Source organism: the organism of the source record quoted next, unplaced genomic scaffold (assembly GCF_019419815.1).
Source record: "Pyrus x bretschneideri cultivar Hongxiangsu unplaced genomic scaffold, Pyrus_bretschneideri_v1 Contig41, whole genome shotgun sequence".
In the NCBI taxonomy this organism is placed as follows: domain Eukaryota; kingdom Viridiplantae; phylum Streptophyta; class Magnoliopsida; order Rosales; family Rosaceae; genus Pyrus; species Pyrus x bretschneideri.
This window is the reverse complement of record NW_025999735.1, coordinates 910,650-927,144: the sequence shown is the minus strand read 5'-3', so window position 1 is coordinate 927,144 and position 16,495 is coordinate 910,650. Positions and strand designations below refer to the sequence as shown.

Sequence of the window (16,495 nt, the reverse complement as noted above, 5' to 3'; positions counted from 1 at the left end):
ATATTTATAAAAGAAACATTTAAGAAATAAAGAAATAAATAAAACAACACATTTCAAGGGGCACATAGCTCCCAAGATGAAAAAATACTTCTTGCATGCGCATGATGTGCCCTTTACATTACCCTTCTTAGGTCGTAAAATATGCTAAATGTAAATCACGGCTTTTTTTGGGTCAAATGTAATTAGTTTGCTTGTAAAACCCTTTAAAATAATAATAAAAATAATAAAAAAGAAGAAGTTAAAAAAGGCAAATAAAATCCCATGTTACCGATAGCCTCAAGACTAAGACAAGCACTCATCTTTTCAGTGTCTGACCGTCTCTCCCGCGTGAAGCTCCGCCGTCCAAAACCATGAGCATCTCACAAATTTAACAAAAACAAAACCCCATTTCCTCAGAATTTTCAATCCTTAAAATCCCACCAAATAACCAAACGGCAATGTCGGTGGCGTGTGGCGTGGAGTGCGTGGTCGTGTTGGGCTGTATGCGCTGGGTGTGGCGGCGCTGCACCTACATCGGCTCCAACGACAGCGCCACCTGGTCCTCCGCCACCCCCGACGAGTTCGACCCCGTCCCCCGCATCTGCCGCCTAATCCTCGCCGTCTACGAGCCCGATCTTCACAACCCCCACTTCATCCCCACCGTCGGATTCCGCCCCAACCCCGACTGGGTCGTCAAGCGCGTCACTTACGAACAAACCCTTGGACATGCGCCGCCCTACCTCATCTACGTCGACCACGATCACAAGGAGCTCGTCCTCGCTATTCGCGGCCTCAATTTGGTCAAAGAGAGCGACTACAAACTCTTGCTCGATAACGAGCTCGGAAAGCAGATGTTCGACGGAGGCTACGTCCACCACGGCCTCTTGAAGTCGGCGATTTGGCTGCTCAACGAAGAGGGCGAGACATTGAAGCGGCTCTGGCTCGAAAACGGATCCAATTACGATATGGTGTTTGCGGGTCACTCTTTGGGGTCTGGTGTGGCGGCGCTGCTGACTGTGATTGTTGTCAACCACCGGGACTGGTTTGGCGGGGTCCCCCGGAGCAAGGTGAGGTGCTACGCGCTTGCTCCGGCGCGTTGTATGTCGTTAAATTTGGCCGTCAAGTATGCCGATGTTATATACTCGGTGGTTCTGCAGGTGGGTTTGGCTGAGTTTAATATTGTCATTTGTGTTTCTTGCATGTGTTTGTTTGGTTTCGAACTGTTTTCGTGACTTGTGGATTGGTGATTGTGTTCGTAGGATGATTTCTTGCCAAGAACTGCAACCCCCTTGGAAGACATTTTCAAGTCAATCTTTTGGTTGGTTTTCTTTGAAACCATTAATTTTATTATATCACGAAAAAGAAGACAAATTTACTTGGGATTGTAGATTTTATAATGGAGTGAATTACTAAGACTTTTGGGGGTTTTGGACAGCTTGCCCTGCTTGTTGTTTTTCGTTTGTTTGAGGGATACTTTCATACCAGAAGGTAGGAAGCTTAGGGATCCCAGAAGGCTTTACGCACCCGGGCGGATGTATCATATTGTAGAGCGCAAATTTTGCAGGTAACCCCCATGATCCTTACATCAATCTTCTCATTTTATGTTTGTGGATCTTAAAAGTGTGGTCGAATTTCCATTGACAATGAAAGATGCCATTCGGTACTTACGGAGTCAAGTGTAATGAATTCCTGAATGAATGCAACTTGCCTTATTTACAGCTCTTGCACTTTTACGTCATATCATTAATTTTCACATCCACACGAATCCAGTGCTTTGGATTTTGAATTTGTGATAGTAATGTGAAATTGGTGTCCTTGGCAATTGTTGTACCATCCCTAGAAATTGTTTCGCTTTGTGATTCATATACTCCAGTAGCGGGAGGCAATCACTCTTTAGGTTCTGCCTAGGAAATGGATTCTTAGTGGCTTTTCGTGTGAAAGTACTATGTACATCTGATGAGAACATTATAGGTTCCTACCCACTAGAATCTCCTGTCTCCCTAGAGAGCTCATAGAAGAATCCCTACCTCAGGAGGTGGGCAGGGAGTATGATTTTTTATTGACAAATGATAGCGTTAGTGGGTTCAATTGGTAGTTGTTAGGGCACCCCGCAGGGGGGGGGGGCCGGTGTTTGGGTTCGGTGGGGATCAAACCCGCACTAGGTTGCATAGGCATCATTGATGTCCGCCACTGCGGTAGAGCACCATTGGCACAGGGAGTATGGTTGAAGGCTTTTTTTTTTTTTTTTTTAACTCCTCCCTAAATTTTAGCTATGGAGCTCATTTAGGGAGCACATTGGAGATACTCTAACTTGTAACATGAAAAAATTTATGCTCGTTTGGATGAGAGACTTTCAAAGCCCAAAGAACTTTAAAATGTATTTTTTAAAAAGCACTAAGCCGACCAATGAACTACTCAAACTGTCAAACATTACAAAGCTACTGTAAAACACTACAAATGCACTACAAAGACACTAAGCAAGGGACTTTCAAAATGACCTTGAAAGGTGTCACATGAAAGTTCTCTCAAAGTTACAGCATACAGTCATATTCAAAGTCCATCCACATAATTTTTTTGTTGTATTCCTAGCTTAGTTAGCTTAAGTTCCATGGAACTTTAAATTAGCATCTAGTCCTTTTGAAAGTCCCTCAACATAACTTTTATGGTCCTTTCCTAACTAATTTAGCCTGAGTTCCATGGGACTTAAAAATCCCTCATCGAAACGCACACCAGTTGTAACTTTTGCCTTCATTTTCTTTGGAAAAAGTTTGAATCTTGTCTAATGTGTTTCACTAGATTTTTACCAGGGTATGATGCAATTTGGAATAGAAAAAAAATTAATTGGGGTTTACAACAATACTTTAGAATGCTGCCCTGTTAGCTTTGAAATGATGCAAACCCCTTCTTTGTATCCTGCAGGAAATAAGGAAGACGAAAGGGAATAACAATGCCTATAATTGTACATTCATTGGTCATAGCGCCGCAAAAAAATTGGATATAAAAAATAGGGAAGTGTTATTGGCACTCCAAAAATCTCATTCTACACTCCTCACAAGTGTATTTTTCTTTCGAAATATAGAAAGTTTGGAGTGCCAATAACAATTCCCAAAAAATATTTCCATTTTTGAAGTTCTCTGTTAGTTAGGCATTATGTGTAGGAGTATCTCTTGTAAATACATCTTTTTTTATGTTAGGCTATGGTCTACTGATTGTGATAAACTGTTGGCGTATCTACAACAATGCTTACATTTTTAAAGAAATCCATTATAAGCATTCAGCTATGCAGCTGGAAGTTTATTTATACCTTACTGTTGCATCAAGTAAAATTTTCCTGCTGCCAGTTTGCGAAGTTTTAAAATTGGATCAAATCTGTTTGTTTTGATGGGCTTCTCTGTGCGGGTTTTTGTCTGTTGAACTAGTATAAAGTTTCACTTTCTAGAAGACACTCTGTTCGGGTTTTTGTCTGTTGAACTAGTATAAAGTTTCACTTTCTAGAAGACTTAGTGTTATGTTGGAACCTAAACTGTTGTGTTCATGCGATGATTGAATTCCTCATTGCTTGGTATAACAGATGTGGGAGGTTTCCTCCAGAGGTCCGAACTGCCATTCCAGTTGATGGGAGATTTGAACATATTGTCTTGTCATGTAATGCCACATCTGATCATGGAATTATCTGGATAGAAAGGGAAGCAGAGAAGGCTTTATTAGTAAGTGGAACTTAACTTACAACCATAATCATTATCATTTCATTTCCTTTTGAGACTCCCATGGTTATCATTTCATACATTTTATTTTTCTTATTTTAAACTAAATTAAATATGTTTTTAGCTCAATGACAATTCTTCAGTTTCCACGGGAATGCAAAGAATATCAGCGTTGTGTTTATTCTCCTGCTTAAATCCCAAAACTAGCATGATTGCTTGGCTGTGTTCATAAACTATCAGAAGGGTCTTAATGCCCCTATGTAACTTGTGTCTTAAGTTATCTTTGGTTGTTGGAAAGGGGAAAGAAGTAAAGGGAAAAGGGGGTTAAGGTGGTGTAAGCACAAACGAGTCCTTGATCTCTTTTTCTTAGTTTGAGCAGAGGTAACAGGAGGGACAAGATCAAAAGGAAAAGGGCTTGTCTTCACTGTACCATATTGACAATTCGATTCCATTTGGTATTGTTCCTTCATCTACTAAGCAAATCAACTGCTCAAAGCTCTCCCTTTCTCACCCCGCGCCGCCCCCCCCCCCCCCCGGCAAAAAAAAAAACCACCGCATTAGCGGACATTCTTCAAGGGCCAATCATGTGTGAATTAGTTTGATTACCACAATGTGTTATTTACGGTTGTTTACGATTGCTAATTCTGGATCCGTTTTGCGAAGCATATTAGTATATGTGAACCGTAATTTAAAGTAAAATAATGATTTCGGAGTTTTGTTGTTTGCTATTGAATTGTAAGTGCTTATCTTTTATATGTTGAATAACCACTGATCAGTGATGTAATTACTCTTCAGCGAATGAAGGAAGAAAGTAGTTCTGAGACCGTAACAACTGCTCCAAAAATACAAAAACTTGAGAGGTTGCAGACCATTGAAAAAGAACACAAAGATGCATTGGAAAGAGCTGTCAGTTTGAATGTGCCTCATGCTGTAACATCCAACGAGGAAGCTCCTGAAGACCAAAAACCAGAGGAGGCTCCAGAGATCGAAAATCAGAGCGAAGACGCTGCAGATACAAAGTTGAAGTCCACTGGTGGAAGGGCAAGGTGGGATGATTTGGTTGAAAAGCTTTTCAAGAAAGATTCTGGGGATGTACTGCTAACACGAGATTCAAATCCCCCAGAATAGCAACATTCTTTGTTGGTGTAAAGTTTGCTCGATACAAGGTAAGAAGGAGATGAAGATTCAAGCCAACAGTAATATAAGGTTTAAAAATAGGTGGTCCACTCCTAATTACACCAAGATCTTTTAAGATAAAGGCCTTACAGTTAAGTGCCATTCGTCTTAATACCACCGAAGTTATTGGGCTTAGGTGGTTAATCGGGACACTATCGGTGAATTGCTGGACTTAGGAGTGGACACTAGCGGACCCTTGACTCATCTCCTTGAGGTTTAGGTACTTGTGAATAGTTCATGATTCGTTTCGCACCCACTTTACAATAGGTTGGAATTTGTACATTTTATAGGTAAAAGAGTTGTGCATTACATATAATTACGGGTCCATTACCCATGGGAGAGAATTGTCAATACAAAAGAATACTGAAATTCAGTTCCTCAAACTCCTATCTGTTCTTCGAGTTCCATCTATGTTTCGATATTAAGCTCTTCAACTTGCAACCAAGCATCAACTTTCCTTTTTGTACTTTTGTGAATCCAACAATCAAAAGCCGAAGATATATTTGAGGAGATGATATTGCACTTCTAATTTCTCCTCATTCACCCTTCCCATTTTTTTTTCTGGGACCAAAGGAGAATCGAGGGACAAAAACAAGAGGAGTGCAAACCGATAGTGTGAAGTTCACAAACCATACTAAAATCAAGGATACATTCAAGTATTGAAGACATTAAATAAATACTTACACCAATGTCTTTTGTGATTAAATCTCACATCCATCGTGTTGTGTATGAGATAATATGCAAGCTTGGAAACAACATCGGTATGATTAGTAGTGAGTTGCCCTTAACAACTTCAACTTCCACATATATACATCGTCTTACCTGATGAGCTAATATCACGTAGTCCCCTATTATTAATAACAAAAAATAACACTAAACGAGTGGCATTGGATGCAAGGATGAGATTGAGAAGGATAAAAAAATGGATTGGTTTGGTCGGTTGATCAGTAGTACTTCAATTAAGGTAAAAGAAGGATCGGCAAAATAGGCGATCTTGTGCTTTTCACAGTATATTTTGGTACGTAACTGCAATGCTAATTTGAATGTTTAGAGCATTTTTTGTAGGTATCCATCCTTCTTCATTTTTCAAGACAATTTCAGCGTGATGATTAATTAAAGAATTAATTCATCTTCAGTCAGATGAGGTAAATAAACGTTGGACATGTTGCCAATATTTGGGTCCATAAGTAGTAGTATGTAAGAAGCTAATTAATCATGGAAACTCTAAACTTAAACTTTAAGCATGGATGGGATTCGTGGTATAAATTTGGTGGATTGATGGATGGATGGATGGATCCATGACCTAACTAACTTAATGACATGTTACTTAACCACTCACTGCTGATAATTGAAAAGCTCTAATTGGGGTTTAACGTACTAATGCAATCAGATTAGGCCTTCTGTCTTTTGTTGGTTAACGGCTGTGACAAGAAATACCTGAACATGTTAACAACCTTCTGGCCATGTAAGTGCTTTTGCTTTTTGAGAAAACAGTCGCATAAAGCAACACTGCACTGACTCTTGATTTTGTTACTGTGGAACGGTTACAACTGTGCATGCAAACGGTGCAACTGAGCGATTAGTCAACTGGAGAAATTTACCAACGTCTTACATAATTATATATGACCTATATATTATACACTAGTTATTATTAAACGAGGGTTGTCCTGGGTATTAACTTTTTAACTAGTTGGTTTGAGCAGTGGACAGTAAATACGACAACACGATTTAGATATTCATCATAATCTAACCAAAAAGAAAATTATAATTACAAATTAACCATCAGTGATGTAAGCAACATGTAAAAAAACTATGATTAATGAAAATACATTTTGATCACATGATCACATGATGTAATTAATGAAAATACATTTTGATCACATGATGTAAGCAACATGTAAAAAAACTATGATTAGAAAAATGAAACTACAATAAAATCAAGAATCTAACCAAAAACATTAACACCCAAAACTACAACTTTCGGCTAGAGAAAAAATAATGACTAGAAAAAATTTTAAAATTTATAAATGCATATAACATTTTAGTAAATATAAAACGGGGCTATAATAGGAGGATCTCATTATGTGTATATCAATCAAAGATCATCTTTGAGAAAATTCACTCAAATTGAAAATCTCATTTAAATATCAAATTACGATGAAATAAATAGATGAACGTTAATATCAGGTTTGTCTCTCTACTACTAACTAATTAGAATGCGGACCCATTCTCAACAGTAGACATGTAGTATATGAGTTTTCAATCACTGAGTCCTATATAATTAATATCAGGTTCGTCTCTCTACTGCTAACTAATTATCTCAAACCTTGAGAATAAGATTAAGCTGTAGCTGCACTAGCTTAGACAATACAACTGGCACTGATAAAGAATGAGGTTTTACAGCATGCCTAAACCCAAACTGACTACTTGGCCACCCTTGAAGCAGTAGTACTCGTTACTCATAGACTTCATATATAATAACATCAAATAATCGATTTCTAATTATGAATATTCACCTGAGAATTAATTTAAACCTTTTAGTTTTAGCATATAATGATGTGAGCGAGAGCAGACTTTTTGGATTTATATACGTTTAGTTAAAATTAACCAGGAGGAGATTTGAAGGAACTTAAACTTATTATAGGGTTTGACAATAATTTGTATGAGAGGGAGATTTAATCAGAAAGTTTGGTACCTGAGACTGATGATAAAACATGCAAAATCTTGATGTAGCAACCGAAACAAAGCACTCACGACAGGTACCAATCTCCAACCAATATTCTATCCAACCCTTATATATACTCATCTCACTTGGAGCAATTAGCACCCACAATTTATTCATTTGAGAGCTATAATTTCATATCATATATTTATATTTATGGAGAAGACACACTCCAAATCTACTCTTAAGGTCGTGCATGGTTCTTAATTACGTAATTGACTTGTTAAATTAATTTGTTCTTCTTTAATTTCGATGCTGATGAGTGTAATGATAGCTTGAAAGTGTCTTATATATCTTTCTTATTTCTTAACTTGGCCTTCTCTTTTTTCCAATGAAGTTTGTGAAGAGTGCTTCACAGTTCACAACGGGTTTATGGAGCACAAATTCTGAAGGAATGGTGAGATCAGACACATATACCACCTCAATATTGGAAAACCATATATATATTTATATATATATATTCGCTGCCAAGTTAGCATGTCAACATATTATTAGTGTAGTTAATGGGGTTAATCAAGTGTCAAGCGGCTATATATTGTTGCAATTATTCTAGAGAGGTGATGAACATACCTTGGTTCGATTAAGGTGATGAACATCTCTGTATATTTACAGTACTGGGACTTGTTCATAAAGTTCTACCACTTGATTTATAGCTCTTTATTATGTTTCTTAATTTATTTTGGGCGGTGTTATCCACACACATCTTTTTAACTCTCACACACCTTTTATTAATTTATGTTTTTTTTATTTTTTCCAATTTATTCAATCTAATAATAAAAATTTGAGAGCTATGTGTGAATATTTAAAAAGAGTGTGTGAAAAACATCATCCTTTATTTTATAAAAATGTGTATTGTATCATGACGTCATAAAGGTGATTTCAGACAATATATCACTTTGCCATACTTTGTGTCCTTTCTTAGAAAGGTTAAGGCAGAGGTACACCGTACAGATCAGGTCTAGAGAATTATATCCTTTTATGGAAATTAATTATTAAGTCGCAAATGAGAGTGTATTAGCTAAAAAAGTACTTTCTTAATGATGTTAAATCTAATTATTCGAGTGAAGTGGCATGAAGATGGAAAATGCTTTCCTTGTATGGTTAAGATCCCACAAGGTCACATCCTCAACAGAAATGGGTGATATACACTTTATCTTAATTTACTAGTAAGCATAAGCTACATCTGTTTTCAGTAAAATTTATGCTTTCGTGGATTCTTGCATCACTTATAATTTACCACAGCACTGCAACTAAAATCATATTTTTCTTAATTTACAGCCAAAAGATGAATTCAAGGACAAATCAAAGGTAAATAATTAACTTATCAGGTTGTGTAATCTTACTACTATGGACTGGAGCATGGTAAGCACATGAATTTTAGACTGTTGAATTATTTGGACTTTTTTATTAAATAAAAAAAAATCTTAATCCTCCTTAATTAGCCTGATACATATCATACAAGAAGCATGAGAATTTTAGTCAATCTCACTCTCTTGTGCCCCTCTTTCATGTTAACTACTGAACCTTGTTTATATATATAATAACTAGTCTTGTCAGAAGTCTCCTACAATGGAAAATACCAAAGCTCAAGAAGTGAAACTTCACACTCAACAAAGAGCAACCAAACGAGCAATGTTCAACTACATGGTGAGTCGTCAGTTTTCCTTTTCGTGAAAATATTGACCGTAACTCTTTAATTTAGCCTTTATCGGAACTCTTTATTTTCAGTTTTATCAATTAATGGATATACAAATAACAGGTTGCGACCAAGCTGAGTATCTTGGAGCAGCAGAGAAAACAAGAAGAGATGTTGCAGAAGGTAGAGGCACACACACACACACACACACACACATATACATGCATACATATAAAAATATTTGAGAAGCAAAAACATGATTCTGATGGAAGAGTGCTGTAATAAATTAATTGAGCAGATGATAGCAGAGGAAGAGATTCGCTTACTGAGAAAAGAGATGGTTCCAAGGGCTCAATTGATGCCATTTTTCGATAGACCTTTCATTCCGCAAAGGTAAAAACAATTTATTAATCCTCTCAGTGCAAGCATTTTGCTCCAGCCAACCGTAATTTTGTGTGTAGTTGGGATACTTTTAGTATGTTATAATATAGGTGTAGAACATAATTAATATCTCATATTTTTAAGGTATATAGTGATAATAATAAAAAGTAAATACATGCTATAATTTAAACAAAATTGTGACATTACGTAATAGAGTTCTGAATATACTGAAAATTTACCATATTCCTGTGCTGTTTTCTTCTTCTTCTTTTGATCTTCTTGCATTGCAGATCGAGCAGGCCTTTAACAATTCCTAGAGAACCAAGTTTCCGAATGATGAGCAGCAAGGGCTTCAGCTGCAACTCTGGCAGTGAACTCTACAATTTCCAACCCACAACTCAAGCTATGAATCCCATCAAGTAGACCATTTCAATAAGTACCACCAACAGATTATTCCTTAAAACATAATCCCAATGTGGTGCTTCATGCATACTGCGAGAAAAGCCTTTTTTCATTCAGATCCTTAATTTTCTTGCGTAGTTACTAAAATCCCAAAGTTGGATAGTTGTAATTTAGTTGACCCTCAAGGGGGAATTGCTAGTGACGATTCTCCACAGTTTAGAGAATAAAGACACTGCATTTCCTTTGCTTTTCTATCCTAATCTATTTTGTCACACTCACTGTGGCACATTCTTGAGTCCGTGGCGCATGGTTTATATATAACAACAAAAAATTGTGGCTTAATTAATTGACATGATAAAATTAACATGGATGCAAAAGATGGTTGATATGGAATGTTAAAGAGACAGATCAATGAACTTGAAATCTCAAGGCTTTTTCTAGCTAGAGGACGTGTTTTCTGAAAGTGAAAAAGAAAACACAATTGGAATCGATGGATATGAGTTAGGGGCAGACCTGCTACAAGCTATCTGGGGTGTAGCCGAACCGACTTGTGTGTTTTGCTGGACAACACTAGCAATCGGATACATGCTATGCACAACATGAAAGCGAAAGGTGGAAGAAAATATGGAAGAATTTTATTTTATTCTAATTTTAAATCAGTTCAATTATTTTTATGTGGTTTTTAGTTCAAATACCATTGTTAAGAAATTTTTCTAGTGAAAAAGTCAACCAAAATTATACTATATTTTTAGTTTACTTAATTACTATGGATAAAAGTCAACCAAAATTACACTATAATTCAAAATAGTTACTTGATTGTCACACAATCCCTACCAACTTTTCTAGTGACTGGTGACTAGCTGGCTGACCAACTTTTCCGGCGATCAGCCACTTCATTTTGCAGAAAAAATGATATAAAAAATGTCTTCAATGGAGTTTGATCCAAATCTCAAAGTGAAAAGTAACAACTTGTATCACTACACCAAAAAACCACTTGTAATATGTATTACCTTCATTAAGATTAACGAAGGATGATATAAATATTATAAAATGTAATAATATACGTAAAATTAATGTTGTTAAGTTGATATTGTTTCACTCTCAATGGCGTAGTCAAGAATTACAAAGCTAAAATTATTACTACGAAATTAAATTTTTAATAGTAAATCTAAAAGTAATAATTTAAAGTAAGAAATTTATACAAAGTAAGGAACCATGTGGTATGGAAGTTTCAATTTATTACTATTCATAATATATTGGTTAAAGTAATGAGTTTATTTAACATTTATTAGCTGCTATTTTCCTTAAAAGTAGCCTTAAGATTTAAAATTTTCATTTGCTAAGTATAATGTGACAATTAAAAATCATAAAATAGCCTAAAAGATTAATACTTTTAAACTTAAAGAACCAAAACTCTCCCTATGCTATAACATTGATGAGCCTATGAGCCTTGTACTTGACTCCAACAGCGGCTTTACTTGTGAGGTCATGAGTTCAAATCTCCAAATTAATGTTATTTTTATCTTTTATCAACATGTGTGACATATGCCACCGTTGATGCCTGTAATCGAAATGAAAAATGTCTAATTACGCACGGCGATTGGCAGAATAAATTTTGGTTGACCAAAACATTTTGTGATGACCGTTTGGTAAACTTTCCGGCGATTGTGCTCGTGGCCTATGGGTCATGTGCACTGTGGGAAATATGGTGTCATTTGGTACGCTGGACGGGACGGAACAGAGTGGGACGAAGCGTTCCGTCCCACGTTTGGTACGCCTAAAATGAGTGGAATGCGCTGTTCCACGGAACAAGTTTTGGATGATTTTTTGTTCCACCTCCCCCCCTGGAACGGGTTGTTCCACGTCTGTGGGACAGAAATTTCCAATATTTTTAGACAAAAATGCCCCTGGTCTTTTTCAAAATTTACAACTTCAAAATCAGTTAACAAACCCTAAAAACTATTTCTTTTCTTCTCAGCCGTTTCTCTTCACCTCTGCATCCCTTTCCCCTTCGCAACCTTCCTGCTCATCTTCTTCTGTGCTGTGCAGCCTCGCAACCTTCCTCCTCGTCCTCTTCCGTGTAGCAGCTCTGCGAACTTGGTGGTCCTCAGGTATCTCTCTCTCTCTCCTCTCTGTATTTTTGGGTAACTTGAATGTTTGAATTGGTGATCACAAAATCAAGATTTGTTTGTCAGTTACAGTATTAATAAGTGTCTGATTTCATTTGTAAACTATTTCTGTTTACAATAAATATGGATTGGTAATTATTGGATTTAAATGGATTCGTAGTTTTTTATGAGAGGAGTTGTTGAGGTTGTGTGAAGGTTTGTTTTTCTGGGTTTTATGTTGCAGGGGGTTACAAACACGGACAGGAGGAGAGGAAACATTAGTTTAGATTGTGATTTAAATTTTTTTTTTTTTATATGTTCTTGGTGATATAAACTGTGTGAGTGCAGTTGTTTTAAAATTATTTGCATGTGGTTTTTTATAGTTTTGCAGTTTGGATATAAACTGTGTGAGTGCAGTTTGGATTAAAATGGATTTTGATTAAACTGTGTGAGTGCAGTTCTTGGTGATATAAACTGTGTGAGTGCAGTTCTTGTCAAGATTAATGCAAAAAGGTCAATTTGGAGTTCAGATCAGCTTGATTTGCTTCCTAATATATATTTTGCTGGACTGAATTTTGGTTTGGTCCTCTGTTGATTTTAACTTGGGGATCACAGGAAATTAACCCTAAGCCTAGGTAGAAAGAACAATAAAAGCAACTTGTTAATGAAGGAAGAGGAGTTTGAGGTATCAACGTTGAGCAACTAATTAGGAAGAAGTTTAGATGAATTGATAGGGAGCTAGTAGTAGTTCACTTGGACAAGAATTTTGAACGATTTGGGTGTCAGCGTCGAGCACTGAATACTGAAATTAACTCCCTGGTGGTGTTATAGGATTACTAACAGAAGATATATTATGGAGTTAACAAAGGTAATTAAAGAAAACAATTTGTTTGCATTGCATGGCATATTGCAGTACTTGTTAAGCTTTTATTACATTGATTGCTGTAATGTGGAAGAAAAATGGAAAACAAACTAAAGAATATATATGTAGAGTTTATTCCAACTGATGACATGAGCTTCCTTTCAAAGACTTCTCAGTCTGACACTAACAGACAAATTAACTTGAGTCTCCCTAACGATAAGGAATTAAGAGCAAGAAATGCTCCTAATTAACAAAATCCTATATCCATCAAAGTACGTATGTAGATGCTAATTAGTTGATACCACACATCTTCACAAATCGTAATAGGAAGATGTGGCTGCTGCTGGTATATATCTTCTTCATTTCTTTTCATTCATTCCAAGTGTGTTCTTCACGCTGTCCATAGCACCGTGTGCCATGTTCATCACTTGCTCTCCAGTCTGTGGCAATTGAGAATAGCTCTATCAGAAAGTTTGCAAGATTTATTCATGACCGTCCCACTTGTTTGTATTATAGTCAGCATGTGTTTGAAAATTATTCGAAAATGTTTGAGTGCAGTTTGGATATAAACTGTGTGAGTGCAGTTTGGATATAAACTGTGTGAGTGCAGTTTGGATTAAAATGGATTTTGATTAAACTGTGTGAGTGCAGTTCTTGGTGATATAAACTGTGTGAGTGCAGTTTGGATTAAAATAGATTTTGATTAAACTGTGTGAGTGCAGTTCTTGGTGATATAAACTGTGTGAGTGCAGTTTGGATTAAAATGGATTTTTTTGACATGTTTGGGTTTGATCTCATGTGGATTATTGGAAAAACGAAATGGTATTGCTCTGACAGATTGTTGGTCGCTTACAGGTCTGAAGACTAATATTACGAATCGTGATTCTAAATCAGCCCAAGATCGTTATTTATCTGTGAGTTTTGCATGTTTATCAGCTTATATGGTTTGGATCTTTTTTTTTTTTGTTGGATCGTTATTGTGCATGTCTGATGCATTTTGTTTTCCAGATTCAGGAAACTGTCCCTTTCAGATTTTTGGATTTTCGATTCTGATTCTTGGAACTCTATGTGCTAAAGGTATATAAATGTATTATTTGTTTTCTTTGCAACTAAATTTTACTTTTTTTTTTGTTTTGTTTTGGTGATTTGGGACCATTTTTTGCAACCTGCATATGATCAGAACTTAGTTAACTTGAACAGTCAACACACACCATTCAGTGAATCTATAAAATAAGTTCTCATTAGTGAAAACCTTGAAAGCCTGCATGTCAGAGAGGAGTTGAAAACATCCAGCACCAACGCTGACCATAAAGATAAGGCAAATTGTCAAAAAATATACCTAGATTAATAAGGATAATAGCATGCAAGTTTATGGCGATTAATATGTATACGTACAGTTCTTCTAAAAATAAAAAAATGTATATGTACAGAGAACTAGGAAAATAAACAAGTCACTTTAAGCAAAATGCCAAAAGTTACTTGAAAACACAATGTGACTAAGAATTAACTCAAATACAGACCTTCCTGTTCGAAGCACAAACTCCTCATTTTCTTTGATAAGATCTTCAGTAAGCAAAGGTACTTCCTACATATAATAATGTGCATATATGATATAATCTCAAATAACGTGGCAAGTTAAAACAGTTTTCCTTGAAAGACAAGCTATTAAAACATACCTGGGTCACAGGGGAGTACACAGGTTCACCAGTTTCCAACATTGTCAGGTTGCCAGATGCATGTTTTCTTGCTGATTTTTGTGCTAGCAATTTTATTTAAATCCACAGCTGTTTTTTTTCATTTGACTTGCTGTGATGGTTATGCTTGATTCATAAGATTTGAGGTAGTCGTGATAAAATTAGAAGAGTGATATCTATGTTATTTTGGATTTGTGAGAGTGATATCTATGATCATATGGCTCAATGGTTTCAGGCTAAGAAAGCAACGTCCATAAACATTATATATTATTACTTCCTTTTAATTTCAATGACTTACTTCATTAGTCTAAACCAAACCCTCCAAGTGAACTATTTTGCGTTGTATAGTTTGTTGGGCCTTGCTTTTTATTATACATTATATTATCATTATTACCAAGTCCAAGTATCTAAAATGAATTTAGCGTATGTTGATACTCCACTCATTCATGTGTTGTTTTTTTGCATGTGAAGGTATGGATGAATATGAGACTCAATTCTTTGTTCTTTTGAACGTTTGGATTATAATGGCACAAGTCTTTACTATGAATGCACAATTGTTGAGGTATAGACAACAACAAAGGAGACAACGGGAAATAGCTAGTTTAGAGCAGAGGACATTTGTTAGACTTCATGTTAGGAGAGAGGAAATAAATCGTATCACGCGATTGAGTGATACTAACTGTTTGTGGGAGCTACGAATGGATAGGAATGCATTTGCAGTTTTATGTGATTTACTACAAATTCGTGGTGGATTGGTAGATGATGGTCATGTTACAATAGAGGAGCAAGTAGCTACTTGTGCTAACATACTAGTCCACCACAATAAAAATAGGTCAATGCAAGTTAGATTTTTTAGGTCTGGTGAAACTATTAGTCGATATGTCCGTAGAGTATTGCGTGCATTACTCAGTTTGCAAGATGTGTTGTTTGCAAAACCAACCCCTATCCCAGAGGATTGCACGGAATCGAGATGGAAATGCTTTAAGGTAATAATCATAGTAAAATCATTAATAACATAATTATTTGTAATTGCTAATTAATATAAGTTTTTCTTTTGTCTAGGGTTGCTTAGGAGCGCTAGATGGAACATACATAGGGGTCACTGTGCCTGATGTCGATAGACCAAGATATAGAACAAGGAAAGGTCATATAGCAACTAATGTGTTAGGCGTATGCACACACGACCTCAAATTCGTATATGTGTTATCCGGTTGGGAGGGATCAACTACTGATTCGAGAGTTCTTGGTGACGCTGTTACTAGAGCTAATGGCCTCAAGGTCCCAACTGGTGAGATAGACAAGCACCTAGTATTTTTCCTTACCTTTGTTGGCCAACAACTAAAATTTATTATCAACTAATATAGGTACATATTATTTGGTTGATTCCGGATATACGAATGGTGAGGGTTTTCTGGCACCGTATAGAGGCACTAGATACCATTTGCAAGAGTGGGAAGACAATTCCCGTGCACCTAGGAATCATGAAGAATATTTTAATATGAAACACTCACGTGCTAGGAATGTCATTGAGAGATGTTTTGGCCTCCTCAAACGACGTTGGGCTATCTTACGAAGTCCTTCCCACTATCCAATCAAGATTCAGGGACGAATGATCACCGCATGTAGTTTACTTCATAATTTTATCAGAATGTATATGACAGTTGATCCTGAAGAAAATGCAAGACTTGCATTTGATGAATTACCTATAGGGGAAGATTTACCAGAAGTATTAGCCTACATTGAAACCATCGAGTCAAGCCAAATATGGACTCAACGGAGGGATGATCTTGCAAGAGAAATATATGATGAGTGGAGAGGAAGGAGGGCTTGA

General features: G+C 36.4%; 3 protein-coding genes and 1 long non-coding RNA gene across 5 annotated transcripts; 3 read left to right on the top strand and 1 right to left on the bottom strand.

The window, feature by feature from the left end:
- Positions 1–437: 437 nt before the first annotated feature.
- On the top strand, positions 438–5,242 carry LOC103956817. Its single transcript, XM_009368859.3, has 5 exons — positions 438–1,136; positions 1,239–1,297; positions 1,415–1,543; positions 3,551–3,686; positions 4,479–5,242. The coding sequence occupies exons 1-5, from the start codon at positions 438–440 to the stop codon at positions 4,809–4,811; spliced, it is 1,356 nt and encodes a 451-aa protein (XP_009367134.2). The 3' UTR covers positions 4,812–5,242.
- Positions 5,243–7,690: 2,448 nt separating this feature from the next.
- On the top strand, positions 7,691–10,295 carry LOC103956816 (protein TPX2-like). Of its 2 annotated transcripts, XM_009368858.3 has the most exons (7): positions 7,691–7,770; positions 7,919–7,978; positions 8,860–8,889; positions 9,130–9,228; positions 9,341–9,400; positions 9,516–9,610; positions 9,889–10,295. In XM_009368858.3, exons 1-7 carry the CDS (start codon positions 7,738–7,740, stop codon positions 10,019–10,021), a joined length of 510 nt encoding a protein of 169 aa, XP_009367133.2. In that variant the 5' UTR covers positions 7,691–7,737; the 3' UTR covers positions 10,022–10,295. The 2 variants fall into 2 exon arrangements, with proteins under 2 accessions (XP_009367133.2, XP_048422338.1); XM_048566381.1 differs by lacking the exon at positions 8,860–8,889 and having other exon boundaries at positions 7,693–7,770.
- Positions 10,296–14,221: 3,926 nt separating this feature from the next.
- On the bottom strand, positions 14,222–14,705 carry LOC103931770. The gene is made up of 3 exons (XR_664881.2): positions 14,647–14,705; positions 14,491–14,555; positions 14,222–14,271 (listed from the first exon to the last, which is right to left on the bottom strand). It is a non-coding gene; the product is annotated as an uncharacterized LOC103931770 (long non-coding RNA).
- Positions 14,706–15,362: 657 nt separating this feature from the next.
- LOC125469231 (protein ANTAGONIST OF LIKE HETEROCHROMATIN PROTEIN 1-like) lies at positions 15,363–16,495 on the top strand. The gene is made up of 3 exons (XM_048566322.1): positions 15,363–15,650; positions 15,727–15,952; positions 16,029–16,495. The coding sequence occupies exons 1-3, from the start codon at positions 15,363–15,365 to the stop codon at positions 16,493–16,495; spliced, it is 981 nt and encodes a 326-aa protein (XP_048422279.1).

Coding starts and splice junctions, on each gene's coding strand:
- LOC103956817 (XM_009368859.3), top strand. CDS start 438: ATGTCGGTGGCGTGTGGCGTGGAGTGCGTGGTCGTGTTGGGCTGTATG. Junction 1,137..1,238: donor TATACTCGGTGGTTCTGCAG/GTGGGTTTGGCT, acceptor TTGTGTTCGTAG/GATGATTTCTTGCCAAGAAC. Junction 3,687..4,478: donor AAGCAGAGAAGGCTTTATTA/GTAAGTGGAACT, acceptor ATTACTCTTCAG/CGAATGAAGGAAGAAAGTAG.
- LOC103956816 (XM_009368858.3), top strand. CDS start 7,738: ATGGAGAAGACACACTCCAAATCTACTCTTAAG. Junction 7,979..8,859: donor GCACAAATTCTGAAGGAATG/GTGAGATCAGAC, acceptor CTTAATTTACAG/CCAAAAGATGAATTCAAGGA. Junction 9,401..9,515: donor AAGAAGAGATGTTGCAGAAG/GTAGAGGCACAC, acceptor TTAATTGAGCAG/ATGATAGCAGAGGAAGAGAT.
- LOC125469231 (XM_048566322.1), top strand. CDS start 15,363: ATGGATAGGAATGCATTTGCAGTTTTATGTGATTTACTACAAATTCGT. Junction 15,651..15,726: donor CGAGATGGAAATGCTTTAAG/GTAATAATCATA, acceptor TCTTTTGTCTAG/GGTTGCTTAGGAGCGCTAGA. Junction 15,953..16,028: donor TGGCCTCAAGGTCCCAACTG/GTGAGATAGACA, acceptor CAACTAATATAG/GTACATATTATTTGGTTGAT.